Source organism: Caretta caretta, chromosome 9, assembly GCF_965140235.1.
Source record: "Caretta caretta isolate rCarCar2 chromosome 9, rCarCar1.hap1, whole genome shotgun sequence".
Lineage (NCBI taxonomy): Eukaryota > Metazoa > Chordata > Testudines > Cheloniidae > Caretta > Caretta caretta.
The window spans coordinates 59,174,908-59,191,746 of NC_134214.1; the positions used below are offsets into that span (position 1 = coordinate 59,174,908).

The 16,839-nt window shown below is 49.1% G+C and overlaps 1 protein-coding gene across 8 annotated transcripts in view; it reads left to right on the forward strand.

The window, feature by feature from the left end:
• Positions 1-8,337: 8,337 nt before the first annotated feature.
• Positions 8,338-16,839, forward strand: part of HDAC8 (histone deacetylase 8) — a 156,097-nt gene continuing 147,595 nt past the window's right edge. For all 8 annotated transcript variants that reach the window (XM_048863416.2, XM_048863408.2, XM_048863418.2 and 5 more), the window contains exons 1-2: positions 8,338-8,494; positions 10,852-10,904. In XM_048863416.2, the coding sequence (XP_048719373.1) occupies positions 8,405-8,494; positions 10,852-10,904 (143 nt within the window). In that variant the 5' untranslated portion in view covers positions 8,338-8,404. The remainder of the gene's footprint in view (positions 8,495-10,851; positions 10,905-16,839) is intronic.

Consider the following 16,839-nt stretch of genomic DNA (forward strand, 5'->3'; position numbering starts at 1 on the left):
GTGCAACTCTGTCCCAGCCCCCATGGGCTCAGTAGAGGCTCCTGATGTCTATATTTGTGTATTTTAACCAGAGGCCACTGGAGCCACAAGCAAGTTTAGCTAGGGTAAGAGCAGCATACCTAATTCATCAGCCAGATTCCTGTTAGTAATGTTTGTATTGGGGTGGGGCCTAGAACTTGTCAAGGATCAGGGCCCTATTATGCCAGGTGCTGTATGCTAATCCCACAAAAAGTCGGTCCCTAAGAGACAACAGGTTGGGGAGGGGGGCAGGCCAACAGCGAGTGATTATAATTTGTGTAACAGTATCACTAGCCCCAGCCAGACCTAAAAGTGAGTCAGGCCCCAAAATTCACAAGTTCGGTTTTAAAATCACATGTTTTTTTTTTTTTAAATGGGGTGGTTCTCTGTGGAGACTGAGTCACATTTTCAAACTTAAAGAATGAGGAGTCCTTGTGGAAAATATAGTAGGAAGATACACACACAGACACACACACAGAGAGAACATGAAAAAATGGAGGTTGCCATACCACCTCTAATGAGACTAATCAATTAAGGTGGGCTATTAGCAGCGGGAGAAAAAAAAACTTTTGTAGTGATAATCAGGATGGCCCATTCCAAACCATTGACAAGAAGGTGTGAGTAATAGTAGGGGGAAAATTAGCAGGGAGAAATAGTTTTTAGTTTGCCAGCACTGCCCCTCTGCCATGTACATTGGCCAAACGGGACAGTCCCTACGTAACAGAATAAATGGACACAAATCAGATGTCAAGAATTATAACATTCAAAAACCAGTTGGAGAACACTTCATTCTCCGTGGACACTCAATTACAGACCTAAAAGTTGCAATTCTTCAACAAAAAAACTTCAAAACCAGACTCCAATGAGAAACTGCACAACTGGAATTAATTTGCAAACTGGACACCATTAAATTAGGCTTGAATAAAGACTGGGAGTGGATGGGTCATTACACAAAGTAAAAACTATTTCCCCAGGCTAATTTTTCCCCTCCTGTTACTCACACCTTGTCAACTGTTTGAAATGGGCCATCCTGATTATCACTATAAAAGTTTTTTTCCTCCTGCTGCTAATAGCCCACCTTAATTGATTAGTCTCGTTAGAGTTGGTATGGCAAAACCCATTTTTTCAGGTTCTCGGTGTATGTTTGTGTGTGTGTGTATATATATATATTTATATACATATCTATCTTCCTACTGTATTTTCCACTGCATGCGTCTGATGAAGTGGGTTTTAGCCCCCAAAAGCTTATGCCCAAATACATTTGTTAGTCTCTAAGGTGCCACAAGGACTCCTTGTTCTTTTTGCTGATCCAGACTAACATAGCTACCACTCTGAAACCATTTTCTAACTTGTTTGAGCAAGAGAGCTCGAAATGTACTTTTCTGTATTCTAAACAAAAGCCATCATCTCACTCTAGTTAATTTATCCAACTGAAAACTAAGGCTTGACTTGTTCATAGTTGACAAGTGCCAACGTGGTGAAGAGATTTCTGCTTGTAGAGGGCTCTTCAATCCAGCAAAGAAAGGCACAATGAGAAACTGAAGCTAGACTAAAAATAAGGCGCATATTCTGAAGAGCAAGGGGAATTTAGCTATTAGAAAAAACTGAGATGGAGCTATGAGGGATTATTGCTGCTCTCTTAAATCCAGCTGAGCTATCATTTGTAAAGGGTGAATTATACTTCCACCCAGAAGTAATGGGCTTGATGCAGGAATTATTGACTGGATTTCTTTGGCCTGTGGTAAGCAGGGGCTCAGACTAGATGATCAGGGGACTGGAACACATGACTTATAAGGAGAGGCTGAGGGAACTGGGATTGTTTAGTCTGCAGAAGAGAAGAATGAGGGGGGATTTGATAGCTGCTTTCAATGACCTTCCAAAGAGGATGGATCTAGACTGTTCTCAGTGGTAGCAGATGACAGAACGAGATGTAATGGTCTCAAGTTGCAGTGGGGGAGGTTTAGGTTGGATATTAGGAAAAACCTTTTCACTAGGAGGGTGGTGAAACACTGGAATGCGTTACCTAGGGAGGTGGTGGAATCTCCTTCCTTTGAGGTTTCTAAGGTCAGGCTTGACAAAGCCCTGGCTGGGATAAGTTAGTTGGGGATTGGTCCTGCTTTGAGCAGGGGGTTGGACTAGATGACCTCCTGAGGTCCTTTCCAAACCTGATATTCTATAGCTCTATGATCATGCTGTTCTGTTCTGGCTTTAAAAACTATGAATTTTCACATAATCCAATGACTCCAGGAGCTGTGATTTCAAGAAAAAGACCAAATATCATAAGACCCTCACTGAACTGGTGAGAGTTAGCAACACTGGAGTGAGCAGTACATGAAGAAGCAGTTGCTGCAATAGCGTTGTCCCAGCCAGTTGAGGACCTGATTAGACTAGCACCAGAACCTTTAACTGCATGAAGCACCTTTCATCCAGCAGAACCAAACACCCCCAAACTTACAGCTTTACCCAGTTCTGTCTCTTGCAGTGTTGTAACTCAACTGAAGTGAATGAAGTCACACCAATTAGAGCAGTGAAAATGAGAGAATGGGGTGTTCATACTGCTGACATAGGCTATCATAGGATATTTACCAGCTGAGCCAGGACTCATTCACCAATCTAGAACTGCAGAAGAAGTGTTGGGAAATCTAAGTATCCTTGGACTTTCAGGAAGCCTTTGACAAGGTCCCTCACCTAAAGCTATTAAGCAAAGTAAGCAGTCTTGGGATAAGAAGGAAGGTTCTCTCATGGCTCAGTCACTGGTTAAAAGACAGGAAACAAAGGGTTGGAATAAATTGTCAAGTTTTCACAGTAGAGAGAGGTAAATAATGGGGTCCCCTGAGGAACTGTAATAGGACTCGTGCTGTTCAACATATTCATAAATGAGCTGGAAAAGGGGGGTAAACAATGAGGTGGCCAAGTTTTCAGATGATACAAAATTACTCAAGATATTTAAGTCCAAAGATGACTGCGAAGAATTTCAGATCTCACAAAACTGGGTGACTGGGCAACAGAAGAACGGCATACTGCATCAGACCAAAGGTCCATCTAGTATGTGTGCCCTGGAGGGAATGAACAGAACAGGTCATCATCAAGTGATCCACTCCATGTCGCCCATTCCTAGCTTCTGGCAAACAAGCTAGGGACACCATCCCTGCCCATCCTGGCTAATAGCCATTGATGGACCTGTCCCCCATGAATTTATCTAGTTCTTTTTTGACCCCTGCTATAGTCTTGGCCTGCACAACCTCCTCTGGCAAGGAGTGCCACAGGTTTACTGTTGTATGAAAAAATACTTTCTTTTGTTTCATAGAATTATAGAATATCATGATTGGAAGGGACCTCAGGAGGTCATCTAGTTCAACCCCCTGCTCAAAGCAGGACCAGTCCCCAATTAAATCATCCCAGCCAGGGCTTTGTCAAGCCTGACCTTGAAAATCTCTAAGGAAGGAGATTCCACCACCTCCCTAGGTAACCCATTGCTGTGCTTCACCACCCTCCTAGTGAAAAAGTTTTTCCTAATATCCAGCCTAGACCTCCACCACTGCAACTTGAGACCATTACTCCTTATTCTGTCATCTGGTACCACTGAAAACAGTCTAGATCCAGCTTCTTAGGAACCCCCTTTCATGTAGTTGAAAGCAGCTATCAAATCCCCCCTCATTCTTCTCTTCTGCAGACTAAATAATCCCAGTTCCCTCAGCCTCTCCTCATAAATCATGTGCTCCAGCCCCCTAATCATTTTTGTTGCCCTCCTCTGGATGTTTTCCAATTTTTCCACATCCTTCTTGTAGTTTGGGGTCCAAAACTGGACACAGTACTCCAGATGAGGCCTCACCAATGCTGAATAGAGGGGAATGATCATGTCTCTCGATCTGTTGGCAATGCCTACTTATATAGCCCAAAATGCCATGAGCCTTCTTGGCAACAAGGGCACACTGTTGACTCATATCCAGCTTCTAGTCCACTGTAACTCCTAGGTCCTTTTCTGCAGAACTTCTGCTTAGCCAGTCGGTCCCCAGCCTGTAGCTGTGCATGGGATTCTTCTGTCCTTAGTGCAGGACTCTGCACTTGTCCTTGTTGAACCTCATCAGATTTCTTTTGGCCCAATCCTCTAATTTGTCTAGGTTCCTCCGTATCCTATCTCTACCCTCCAGCATATCTACTACTCCTCCCAGTTTAGTGTCATCTGCAAACTTGCTGAGGATGCAATCTATCCCATCGTCCAGATCATTAATAAAGATGTTGAACAAAACCGGCCCCAGAACCAACCCTTGGGGCACTCTGCCTGATACTGGCTGCCAACTAGACATGGAGCCATTGATCACTACCTGTTGAGCCCAACAATCTAGCCAGCTTTCTAGCCACCTTATTGTCCATTCATCCAGCCCATACTTCTACCTACAGTGGCCAATGCCAGGTGCCCTAGAAGGAATTAACCTAACAGGTAATGATCAAGTGATCTCTCTCCTGCCATCCATCTCCACCCTCTGACAAACAGAGGCTGGGGATACCATTCCTTACCCATCCTGGCTAATAGCCATTAATGGACTTAACCTCCATGAATTTATCTAGTTCTCTTTTAAACCCTCTTATAGTCCTAGCCTTCACAACCTCCTCAGGCAAGGAGTTCCACAGGTTGACTGTGCGCTGTGTGAAGAAGAACTTCCTTTTATTTGTTTTAAACCTGCTGCCCATTAATTTTATTTGGTGGCCCCTAGTTCTTATATTATGGGAACAAGTAAATAACTTTTTCTTATTCACTTTCTCCACACCACTCATGATTTTATATACCTCTATCATATCTCCCCTTAGTCTCCTCTTTTCCAAGCTGAAAAGTCCTAGTCTCTTTAATCTCTCCTCATATGGACCCGTTCCAAACCCCTAATCCTTTTAGTTGCCCTTCTCTGAACCTTTTCTAACACTAGTATATCTTTTTTGAGATGAGGAGACCACATCTGTAAGCAGTATTCAAGATGTACCATGGATTTATATAAGGGCAATAAGATATTTTCCATCTTATTCTCTATCCCTTTTTTTAATGATTCCTAACATCCTGTTCACCTTTTTGACTGCCGCTGCACACTGCATGGATGTCTTCAGAGAACTATCCACGATGACTCCAAGATCTTTCCTGATTGGTTTAGCAAAATTAGCTCCCATCATATTGTATGTATAGTTGGGGTTATTTTTTCCAATGTGCATTACTTTACATTTATCCACATTAAATTTCATTTGCCATTTTGTTGCCTAATCACTTAGTTTTGTGAGATCTTTTTGAAGTTCTTCACAGTCTGCTTTGGTCTTAACTATCTTGAGCAGTTTAGTATTGTCTGCAAACTTTGCCACCTCAGTGTTTACCCCTTTCTCCAGATCATTTATGAATAGGTTGAATAGGATTGGTCCTAGGACTGACCCTGGGGGAACACCACTAGTTACCCCTCTCCATTCTGAAAATTTACCATTTATTCCTGCCCTTTGTTCCCTGTCTTTTAACCAGTTCTCAGACCATGAAAGGATCTTCCCTCTTATCCCATGACAAATTAATTTACGTAAGAGCCTTTGGTGAGGGACCTTGTCAAAGGCTTTCTGGAAATCTAAGTATACTATGTCCACTGAATCCCCCTTGTCCACATGTTTGTTGACCCCTTCAAAGAACTCTAATAGATTACAGAGTGGTAGCTGTGTTAGTCTGTATCAGCAAAAAAAACCCATGAGTGCTTGTGGCACCTTAGAGACTAACAAATTTATCTGGGCATAAGCTTTCGTAGCCCACGAAAGCTTTTGCCCAAATAAATTTGTTAATCTCTAAAGTGCCACAAGTACTCCTCTAATAGATTAATAAGACATGATCTCCCTTTACAGAAACCATGTTGACTTTTGACCAACAATTTATGTTCTGCTATGTGTCTGACAATTTTATTCTTTACTATTGTTTCAACTAATTCGCCCAGTACTGACGTTAGACTTATCGGTCTGTAATTGCTGGGATCACCTTTTGAGCCCTTTTTAAATATTGGCATTACATTAGCTATCTTCCAGTCATTGGGTACAGAAGCTGATTTAAAGGATGGGTTACAAATCATAGTTAATAGTTCTGCAATTTCACATTTGAGTTCTTTCAGAACTCTTGGGTGAATGCCATCTGGCCCCAGTGAGTTGTTACTGTTAAGTTTATCAATTAATTCCAAAACTTCCTCTAATTACACTTGAATCTGTGACAAATCCTCAGATTTGTCAGATTCCTTGAGGACCTGCTCCATGATTTATTTGTTTTAAACCTGCTTCCTATTGAAAAAATGGCAGATGCAATGCAATGTTGATAAATGCAAAATAATGTACATTGAAAAACATCATCCCAACTACACACCTCTACCCCAATATAATGTGGTCCTCGGGAGCCAAAAAAATCTTATCGCATTATATTGAACTTGCTTTGGCTTCCAGCATTTCCATTATTAATAGTCAGTTCCCGCCCCCGACTGACCCCTCAGAACCTCTGACCCATCCAACGCCGCCACCCGCTCCCTGTCCCCTGACTGCCTCGACCCCTATCCACACCCCAGATCCCTGACATGCCCCCGGGACTCCCAAGCCCTATCCAACGCCCCCGTTCCCTGACCGCTCAACCCTCAGAACCTCTGAACCATCCAACCCCCCCTGCTCCCTGTCCCCTGACCGCCCCCCAAGACCCTCGGCCCCTTATCCAACCCCTCGGCCCCAGCCTGGCACCCTTAACATGCCGCTCAGAGCAGCATGTCAGAGCCTGATGTGCTGATCCGCCGGAGTGCGCAGCCCCGCCCCCCAGTGCACTGCTTTACTGCATTATATCCAAATTCCCGTTATATCGGGGTAGAGGTTTACATACAAAATGATGAAGTCTAAATTAGCTGCTACTACTCAAGAATAGAGATCTTGGAGGCATTATGGAAAACATCCACTCGATGTGCAGCAGCATTAAAAAAAAAGCTAACAATGTTAGGAACCATTAGGTGCCGAGCCGCAGCAGGTAATTTGGGGGGGGGGCGGGGCTCAGGGGAACCAGTCCCCGCCCCAGCTCACCTCCGCCACCCTTGGCCTGAGGGGAAGCCGCAGCCTGCTTCTCAGCCCTCCCTGGCTTCCCGCTGAACAGCTGATTTGCGAGAAGCCGGTGGGGGGGGAGGGGGGGCGGAGAAGCAGAGCAGGGCGGTGGGTTCAGGGGAGGAGGCGGAGGCAGAGTGGAGGTGAGCTGGGGTTGGTCATGGGATGGGGAGCTGTCGGTGGGTCCTCCAGCCCCGGAGCACCCAGGGAGTCGGCGCCTAAGGCACCACTTTTGATGTGATCAGTGGGGGAGCGGCTGCTCCCCCTGCTCTCCCCCAGCTACTCTCCCCTGCCCCTAGGAGCCAGTGGGACCTGCTGGATGCTTCCTGGGAGCTTCCCCAGGTAAGCACCGCCGGGACTCCCCACCTCGCCCCCCGGCAGGTGCCTCTGGCTCTTAGGGGTGGGGTGGGCACCCACTACGGTGGCCAACGAGACCCTCCTGCCCGGTTCTGGGGTCAGTCAGGGGACGGGGAGACGGTTGGATGGGGCAGGGGTCCTTGGGGGGAGGGCTTCAAGGAACACAGGGGGGGGGTTGGATGGAGCAGGAGTCCCGGGGGGCGGGGGTGGGCAACGATGCCCTCGTGGGGTGAGGAGGGAACCCATTGTTAAGGTTTTGGCAGCTCATCACTGATCTGCACTCACTACACCACTGGGAGGGCTTGCAAGAACTCTGGAGGGCAGGATTAGATTTCAAAAAGATCTTGATCAAGTGAGGAATTGGTCTGAAATCTACAAAATGAAATTCTGTGAGAATAAGTGCAAAGTGTGACATTTAGAAAGCAAAACTCAAATGCACAACCACAAAATGGGGAATAATTGGCCAGGTGGTTGCATTGCGGGCAAGGGTCTGGGGTGCTAGTGGGTCACTGATGGAATGTGAGTGATGCAGCTGTGAAAAAGGCTCATATTGTTAGGGGTGTATTAACAGGAGTGGGGTATCTGAGACACGGGAGGGAACTGTCCCGCTCTGTTCCGCACTGGTGAGCCCTCAGCTGGGGAAGTGCGTCCAGTTCTGGGTACTGCAGCTGTAGCTCACGAAAGCTCATGCTCAAATAAACTGGTTAGTCTCTAAGGTGCCACAAGTCCTCCTTTTCTTTTTGCGAATACAGACTAACACGGCTGTTACTCTGAAACTTTCAGAAAGAGGACAAGTTGGAGAATGCCCATGGGACTACAGCTCCCAGCATACCCTGGGAAGGGCAGGCCGCGCCATAGGACTACAGCTCCCGGCGTGCCCCGGGCCCGGCAGGCTGGCCCCTCGCGTGCCGTTGGTCCGGACAGGCCAGAGGGCGCGGAGCCGGCTTGGGGCCCGATGGAGGCGGCTCTGCCGCTGCGCCCGGTCTATGTCTGTAGCCCAGAGTACCTGGCGCTGTGCGACTCGCTCTGCAAAGTGCCTAAAAGGGTGGGTGAGTGGGGGGCCCTGTGGGGGGTGGGTAGGGCACTGTGGAGTGCGGGGTGGGAAGGTTGGGGGGCAGGATAGGGCGGGGCGGCGTGGGGAGCTGGGGGGGCACTGTGGAGTGCGGGGTGGGGAGCTGGGGGGCGGGAAGGTTGGAGGGCAGGATAGGGCGGGGCGGGGCGGTGTGGGGAGCTGGGGGGCACTGTGGAGTGCGGGGTGGGGAGGTTGGGGGGCAGGATAGGACACTTCGGAGTGGGGAGCTGGGGGGGGCAGAGTAGGGCACTGTGGAGTGCGGGGTGGCAGGGTGGGGATGTTGGGGGGCAGGATAGGGCACTGCGGGGTGGGGAGCTTGGGGGGGCCTGTTGTGGGCAGGGTGGGATGGTGCAGGGTGGGGAGCTGTGATGGGCTCGGTGGGTAGCTTGAGGGGTGGGGTGGGGAGTTTGAGGGGGGTCCTGTGTGGGGTGGGGTTTCTGGGTGGAGGTGGCAGAGGGTGGTGGACCCTGGGGAACAGGTTGTGACTTTCCCATCCTAGTTTAGAAGGGTCTGGTGTGATCCAGTGGTCTGGGAGTAGCAGCAGGGCGGGTATAAAAACAGTGTGAAGCACACCCCCTGCCAGTGAGAACATCTGTGTTATAATTGTTATTTGTACATCTGGAGGCCTTTCCGGAGATCAGGGCCCCGTCGTGCTCAGCCCCGCACAGACACATAGCAAGCGATGCTCCCTGCTGCAGAGCCTCAGCTGACTGAGGGGAAAAGGGGAGCTACCAAGGGGAAGAGATTTATGTGACAAAATAGCGACATGGGAGCTAATGTACCCCAGAAAGATTTGTAAGGACCTTTAAAACCTGCCTGAGGGAGAAATCGGGAGCAGGGAACCTTGTTTAGGAAAACGGGGCATAAATCTGTTTTGCTTTGATAACATTTATGTTAAAATCTACTCCTCTTCCCTGTGCTTAACTCCAGAGGGGGGATCTCAGCAGACCTGGCAATCTCTAGACAAGCTGCTGTTGGGAATGCTCGACCCGGCTGCAACAGATCCCAGACTGAGACAGACCTGGATAAAATCCTTATACCAAACTCTGCACCCCCATGTATTCTGCAAATGCCACGTTCTTCAGAAGAACTATTTCAGGTGTAAAAAGAAAAGGAGCACTTGTGGCACCTTAGAGACTAACAAATGTATTTGGGCATAAGCTTTCGTGGGCTAAAACCCTGATGAAGTGGGTTTTAGCCCACGAAAGCTTATACCCAAATACATTTGTTAGTCTCTAAGGTGCCACAAGTACTCGTTCTTTTTGCTGATAGAGACCAACATGGCTACCACTCTGAAACCTATTTCAGGTGTGAATAGGAGTAAGAAGATGTTCAAGCCTTGTATCGGTATTGCTGTTTAGGTTTTCACAAGGCTGCCTATAACCATAGTTTTCAAGCACTAAACCCATCCAAGTCACACTGGGAAGGAAATCCATATAAGGGTGGGGGAAAAGAAATATTGAGTGATTCCTTTTAATTAAAAAAAAAAAAAGGAAAACAAAGAAAAAGCTGTTTGAAGCTGCTCAGAGTTCAGGAGTGGTTGATATAGTCCCTGGGAGATGGATCAGTGGGCAGAGTCCAAGTGAGATGGTCAAAGATGCATGATAAATTCAGTATATCACATGGATGTCACCTGTGTGGTATATATAAGGCCCTTTGGGTTTGTTTTTTATTTTATTTTTAATTTCTTGGGATTTTCATTTTTATTAATTTAAAAAAAAAAAAAAAAAACCCTGGAGAAAATAGGTAAAAACTGAAATCAAAGGGCAGAGTGGGGGTAGGGGGAAGCCGAGTCTCACCATGTGGCAGTAGCCTTCCACTCCTTGCAGTGGTCCAGCCCTTTCAGCTTCCAGGACCTAGCTCCCTGCCCTTCTCATTCTACCACTGTGTGGAGGAAGCAGATGGGGCCATGGGGAAGGGCTGAGTTCTGAAGGGGAGCAGAAGGCTGCATCCCTGACTACTGGCCCCTGGTGTACAGAGCCCCTCCTAACCTGGCTTTCCCTTCCACACAGCCACATCTGGTTTCCCTGCGAAAAATTCCTGGGTCCTGAAAAAGCCAAAATTTGGATGAAAATCAGTAAAACCTGAATATTTTTTTTTTTGAAAACCCAGGAATTTTGTGGGGAAATTGGTAAGGCCCTTCATTATTAGTCTTTTGGTACATACGAGCTCCGTTTAAGTTTAGGATCTCTGACATATCTGCTGTATGTTTGTGTGGAGGTTAGGTTGCAAGTTGTTGGGTTCGGGACATTCTTCTGCATATGGCACAGGCCTACTTGGTAACCCATGCATAACTTGGTAACCTGTGCTCTTATGTTTCTATTCTGTAGGCCAGTATGGTGCATTCTTTGATCAAAGCATATTCCTTACTTGACCACATGAGGTAAGTCACATCATCTATTTCCTGAAGACTGTATGCTAATTGCCTGATCCTGTAGGTCAGAGGTGGGCAAACTATGGCCTGCCTGGTCCTTGAGCTCCCGGCTGGGGAGGCTAGCCCCCGGCCCCTCCCTTGCTGTTCCCGCTCCGCCGCAGCCTCAGCGCACTGTGCCACCAGGTCACTGGCCTGCCGCTCCTGCCGGGCAGTGCGGCAGCGTAGCTGGCTCTGGTATGGTAAGGGAGTGGGGGGTCTCGGGGGGCAGTCAGGGGACAGGGGGCGGTTGGTTGGGGTGGAGGTTCTGGGCTGGGGGGGCAGTCAGGGGATGAGGAACAGGGGGATGGGGGTGGAGTCCCCATCCCCCTGTTCCTCATCAGGGGCGGGGGTATGGATAGGGGTCATGGCAGTCAGGGGACAGAGGATGGGGGTTGGATGCGGAGGGGGGAGGTTGGGTGGGGTCCTGGGGGGTGATTAGGGGCGGGGAGGTCCTGTGAGGGGGCTGTCAAGGAGCAGGGGGGGTTGGATTGGTTGGGGGTTCTGAGGGGGGCGGGAAGTGGGAGGGGGTGGATGGGGGCAGGGGCCTTGCTGTTTGGGGAGGCCCAGCCTTCCCTACCCGGCCCTCCATACAGTATCACAACCCCGATGTGGCCCTCGGGCCAAAAAGTTTGCCCACCCCTGCTGTAGGTGCTGAGTATCATCAGCTCTCCAGGAACTCAGTGCCATGCACCACAGTGCAGGATTGGGTCCTGCATTCTGTGCGTTCATAAAACCCATGCACTTAGTTCTTGTGTTGTTGATTTGTAAGCAGAATTTGCTTGTTCTGCTAAATGGACAGTGTTACAGTAGTTCTAACAGATGCGATTTATCATCAGACCTCAGAATCTGATAAGAAAAGTCTTCCAGATACTAAGTATCTAGTGCTTTTTTTTTTTAAAATGTGCCATGCCATCTTCAACTTCTATTAATGAGTGACAGTGACCAAGCACTGATTAGCTTTCCTGCTGCTAGTAGAGCCTGATGGGCAGCTGGGAAACCAGCATAGACCATGTCAGTTTCTCATTGCTGCTTGAGAACAGACTAACCAAGTCTTAGAGCTATTCATGGGGTACAAAGGACTCAGACAGAGGTTTGGAGTACGGTATTGAAGAGCGCTTCCCTCAGGAGGGTGGTGGGAATTGGGTAGGGAGGAAGAGAGGTCAACACTTCTCTTCCAGCGCTTAAGGGAGCTGGTTTATGTGTTCAAACATACTGGACGCCTGTTTGCCTGCTACAGATGATAGAACCTCTGAGCAGTGTCCAGTAATAGCATCTTAAAGGAATCCCAGCTTTTCTTTGAATGCTTGTTCATGTTGATTCCATTCTAGGTGTGCGCATGCCCACGAGCATGGTTGGAGATTTTTGCCTTAGCGGTATCTGTAGGGTTGGCAGTGGTGCCCCATTGAGTGCCGTGCTCATGCGCTGGTATATCAGGTGCCACCGACCCTACGCCCTCTCAGTTCCTTCTTACCACCCATGGTGGTTAGTCGGAGTGCCTTTCTTCGCATTGCAAGGGCTAGTGGTTTTCGTCTTACTGACTTCGAGCCTTAGGGCCTTGTAAATAGTTAGTTTATAGTAGTTAATGCTAAGTGTAGTTAATAGTTAGCAGTTAGAGTCCCAGTGGGTACTTTGCCCCAGGTGAGGCATTCCCAGGTCTCCAGGGTTTAAGCCCTGCATGTACTGCGACAGGCCTATGCTGCCTCAAGTGCCTGGGAGAATCATATGTTAGAGATAAGTGCTGAATTTGTTAAAACTTTCAGCCCTGCATGCAGAAGGAGTGGGATATTCATTTACAGGCTCTCCTCATGGAATTTGCCCTTCATCCAGCTTCTGTGCCATCCCACCAGGACTCGCTGAGGGCCTCGGTGTGCTCCCAGCACTGGGCTGCATCCAGCACCATTCCCTGTCACCGGTGCCCAAAAAGAAGGCTAGGAAGCATGGCTCCCTGACATCAGGCAAAAACAGACATGAGCCATTGGGCAAGGGACCCACTTCGAGCCATGCAGCCACTCTGGAGCCCCACACTTGTGCCTCCCCGGTCGGGACCCTTAGCCCCTTGAAAGATCCACCACTGACTCCTGGGAGCGGCATGGGACTGAAACCCCCAGATGGCACCAACGCCTTCACAAGCTTCCCTGGAGCCAAGAGAGCAAAGGCCTCTGCCTGCGCTGCTGATACAGCATGTGCCTCAGAAACTAGTAAAGGCTCCCCTCGGGGGCAAGCCAGCTGCTAAGACCCCTTGGGGCGGTAGAGTGCCACCGATCCCCTGAGATGAAGCGGCACTCTCCTCCTCCATGCCGCAGGTCACCGGAATAGCAGCCCAGACCCTCTGGGACTTGCCCTAAGTCACCAGCACTGTGATTGCGGTTCCCAGCATGGATCGCCTAGAGGAAGGTGCTGGTCTCCGTATGACCGGCACTGTTTGCCCTCCCACCAGTTGTTCTCTCAGCGAAGATTCCGGCCGCCTGCCTCATGTGTTCCCTGTTGTGTTTCTGGTTCCCCCGGCACCGGTTCCCTCGATACCGGCACCAATCCCCTTGCTCCAGGCACCAGTCTCCGACAGCGACAGTCAGCAAACAAACTCAAGCACTGATAGCCCCACCGTGGTCACCGGAAGGGGATTCCTCTGGCATGGAAGCTCAGTTCAGCCCCTTGCCTAGACGGCACTGGCGCAATGGCCTTATTGCAGCCCAGCCCAGCAAAACACCCTAGGGGCCAGAAGCACTCATTTTCAGGGTGCAGTCAAGAGCAACGCACCAGTCACCTCCCAGGATTCATTCTGCTCTTTCCTCAACCATCACCGTCCCTTCTGTTTGGCCTGGTCCCGAGTCACCTCAGACCGTTGGGTGCTGGAGATAGAGTTTTAAAGTTACACCCTGCGTTTTTTGGCCACTCCTTCCTTCCAGTCCCCATCCTTTCCATCCCTCTTCAGGGACCCTTCACATGAGCAACTCCTCGTTCAAGATGGGCGGTGGAGGAGGTCCCTCAGGAAATGACAGGGAAGGATTCCACTCCCGTTATTTCCTAATCCCGAAAGCAAAAGGGGGCCTCAGGCCCATTTTGGACCTGTGATGCCTCAGCAATTCTCTCAAGAAGTTGAAGTTTAACATGGTCTCTCTGGCCTCCATCATCCCATCCCTGGATCCAGAAGACTGGTACGTTGCCCTTGGCTTGAAGGATGCATATTTCCATATTCCAAGGTCACAGACGTTTCCTCCATTTCATAGTGGGGGAATGCCATTTCCAGTTTACAGTGCTCCCCTCTGGCCTCTCATCGGCTCCAAGGGTCTTCACGAAATGTATGGCACCAGTGGCCACTTACCTAAGACATTGAGGGGTCCAGGTCTTCCCGTATCTAGACGATTGGCTCATCAAGGGCAGGTCTTGGGAACAAATGCAGAGAAGACTCGATCTGGTGCGTTCCACCTGCCGCAACCTGGGCCTGTTGATAAATGAGGAAAAAATCCAACTTAAGGCTAGTCCAACGCATGAAGTTTATTGGGGTGGTTCTCGACTCCACACGAGCCAGAGCCTTCCTTCCAGAGGCGTGTTTTCAAGTTATGTTGGACATGATCTCCCATGTGAAGAACCACTTGCTCACCATGGTTCACACCTGCCTGCAGTTGCTGGGCCACATAGCCACCTGTACATACATGGTCAGTCATGTCCGGCTCCACCTGTGGCCTCTTCAAGCATGGCTGGTGTCTGTTTACACCCCCAACAGACACCACATACTCCGGGTAGTCAGGGTGCTGGATCACATCCTGTTATCCCTGAAGTGGTGGTTGAACCCTAGGTTGATGTTGCAGGGTGTTCCCTTCATGGCCCCGTCCCCGTCGCTGACCCTGGTTTCAGATGCTTCTGACCTGGACTGGGGATCCCTCCTGGGCAAGCTCAGCACTCAAGGCCGCTGGCTGTGGGACGATCTGGCCCTTCACATCAATGTCAGGGAGCTAAAGGTAGTTCGCCTGGCCTGCCAGGCTTTCTTGCCCCACCTGAGGGGCAAGGTAGTGCAGGTCCTCACGGACAATACTGTCATGATGTATTACATCAACAGGCAGGGCGGAGCCAGGTTGTCAACCCTTTGCCAAGAAGCTCTCAGCCTTTGGGATTTCTGTGTGTGGCATTCCATTCATCTGGTAGCTGCGCACCTGCCGAGGACCAAAAATGAGCTAACAGATTGCCTCAGTAGGACTTTCTCATCTCACCACGAGTGATTGCTCCATCCAGAGGCAGCTAGTATGATCTTCCGAAAGTGGTGAACTCCCCAGGTGGACTTGTTTGCGTCCTGCCAGAACAGGAAATGCCACGTGTTCTCTTCAGTCTGGGGTATGGACGGGGTTCCCTGTCTGATACTTTCCTGCTCCTGTGGTCGGAAGCCCTGATGTATGCCTTCTTGCTGGTGCCATTGATCCACAGAGTCCTCGTGAAGATCAAACAGGACAGGGTGAAGGTTATCCTGATAGCTCCTGAGTGACCTTGCCAGCACTGGTTTGGCATGCTACTGGACCTTTTGGTAGCTGCGCTGCTGCAGCTTCCTCTCTGTCCAGCCCTGCTGTCCCAGGAGCATGACAATGTTCTGCATCCAAACCTAGAGGTGTAGCACTTGACAGCATGGCTACTGCGTGGCTGAATGCAGAAGAGCGGGAATGTTAGACCCAGCTGCAACAGGTCCCAGACTTGAGTATCAGAAAGTCCTCCACCAGAGAAACTTATCTGGCAAAGTGGAAAAGATTCACATGCTGGGCTTCGGATCGGTGCGTCTGTGCCGAGCACACCTTGCTGCAGGTGATCCTGGATTATCTTCTGCACCTCACATTTCAGGGCGTGTGACACTCTGTATCTCTAGTGAACACCCTGTACCCCCATGTTCATCCTTATAATACAATTGTATGTTACCCAATGCAAACTTTGTCATATTGTATGTCTTCGGAAGGCTCATGATGCACTGAGCATTGTAGTTACAGTAATGTTATAGGTTGTAATTTCATATATGTATTGAGTTATGAGGCTGAAAATGTGTCCTCATGGCTTAAAACAAGCCTAGGCAAAACTCTCCAGGAACAGAGGGGAAGTTCATACCTCATCAGGGCATGTATGGGACAAGCCCAGCCCAGCCTCACAGGAATAAAGGACACTGGCCTAGGCAACAAAAAATATCTGTTGGACTCTCGAGTGAATCACGCCCCTCCCCCCTTCCTTTGGTCAGTTTGGGACAATGAGGTAATGCTCACCTGACCCTGAAGGGGGGAGGGGCAAAGCCAAGAGAGAGGAAAGAACATGATAAAAGGGAGAGACATTTGCCTTGCTCCTCCTCTCTCTTCCACCTCCATCCAAAGACACCAAGTGACTGAAATGCTGATCAAAGGGGAGAGCCTGGCTGAATGGCAACGAGCCAGCCTGTGGTGAGACGCATCTTAGTGTGTAAGGGCACTGAAAGTGTTAAGATCAGCTTAGAATGCGTTTTGCTTTTATTTCATTTGACCAAATCTGACTTGTTGTGCCTTGACTTATAATCACTTAAAATCTATCTTTTGTAGTTAATAAATGTGTTTGTTTATTCTACCTGAAGCAGTGCGTTTGGTTTGAAGCTTGTCAGAGACTCCCCTTGGGATAACAAGCCTGGTATATATAAATTTCTTTGTTAAATTGACGAACTCATATAAGCTTGCAGCGTCCAGCGGGCATAACTGGACACTGCAAGACGGAGGTTCCGAGGGTTGTGTCTGGGGCTGGAGATATTGGCTAGTGTCATTCGGTTGCACAATCTAAGTAGTGGCTGGCCAAAAGTGCTCACTCACGTGCTGGGAGCAGCTTACATGCCAGAGGCTGTGCATGAACAACTCGGGAGTGCGGATTCTCACAGCAGAGCAGGGTAAGGCTGGCTCCCAGGGTCAAGGATTGG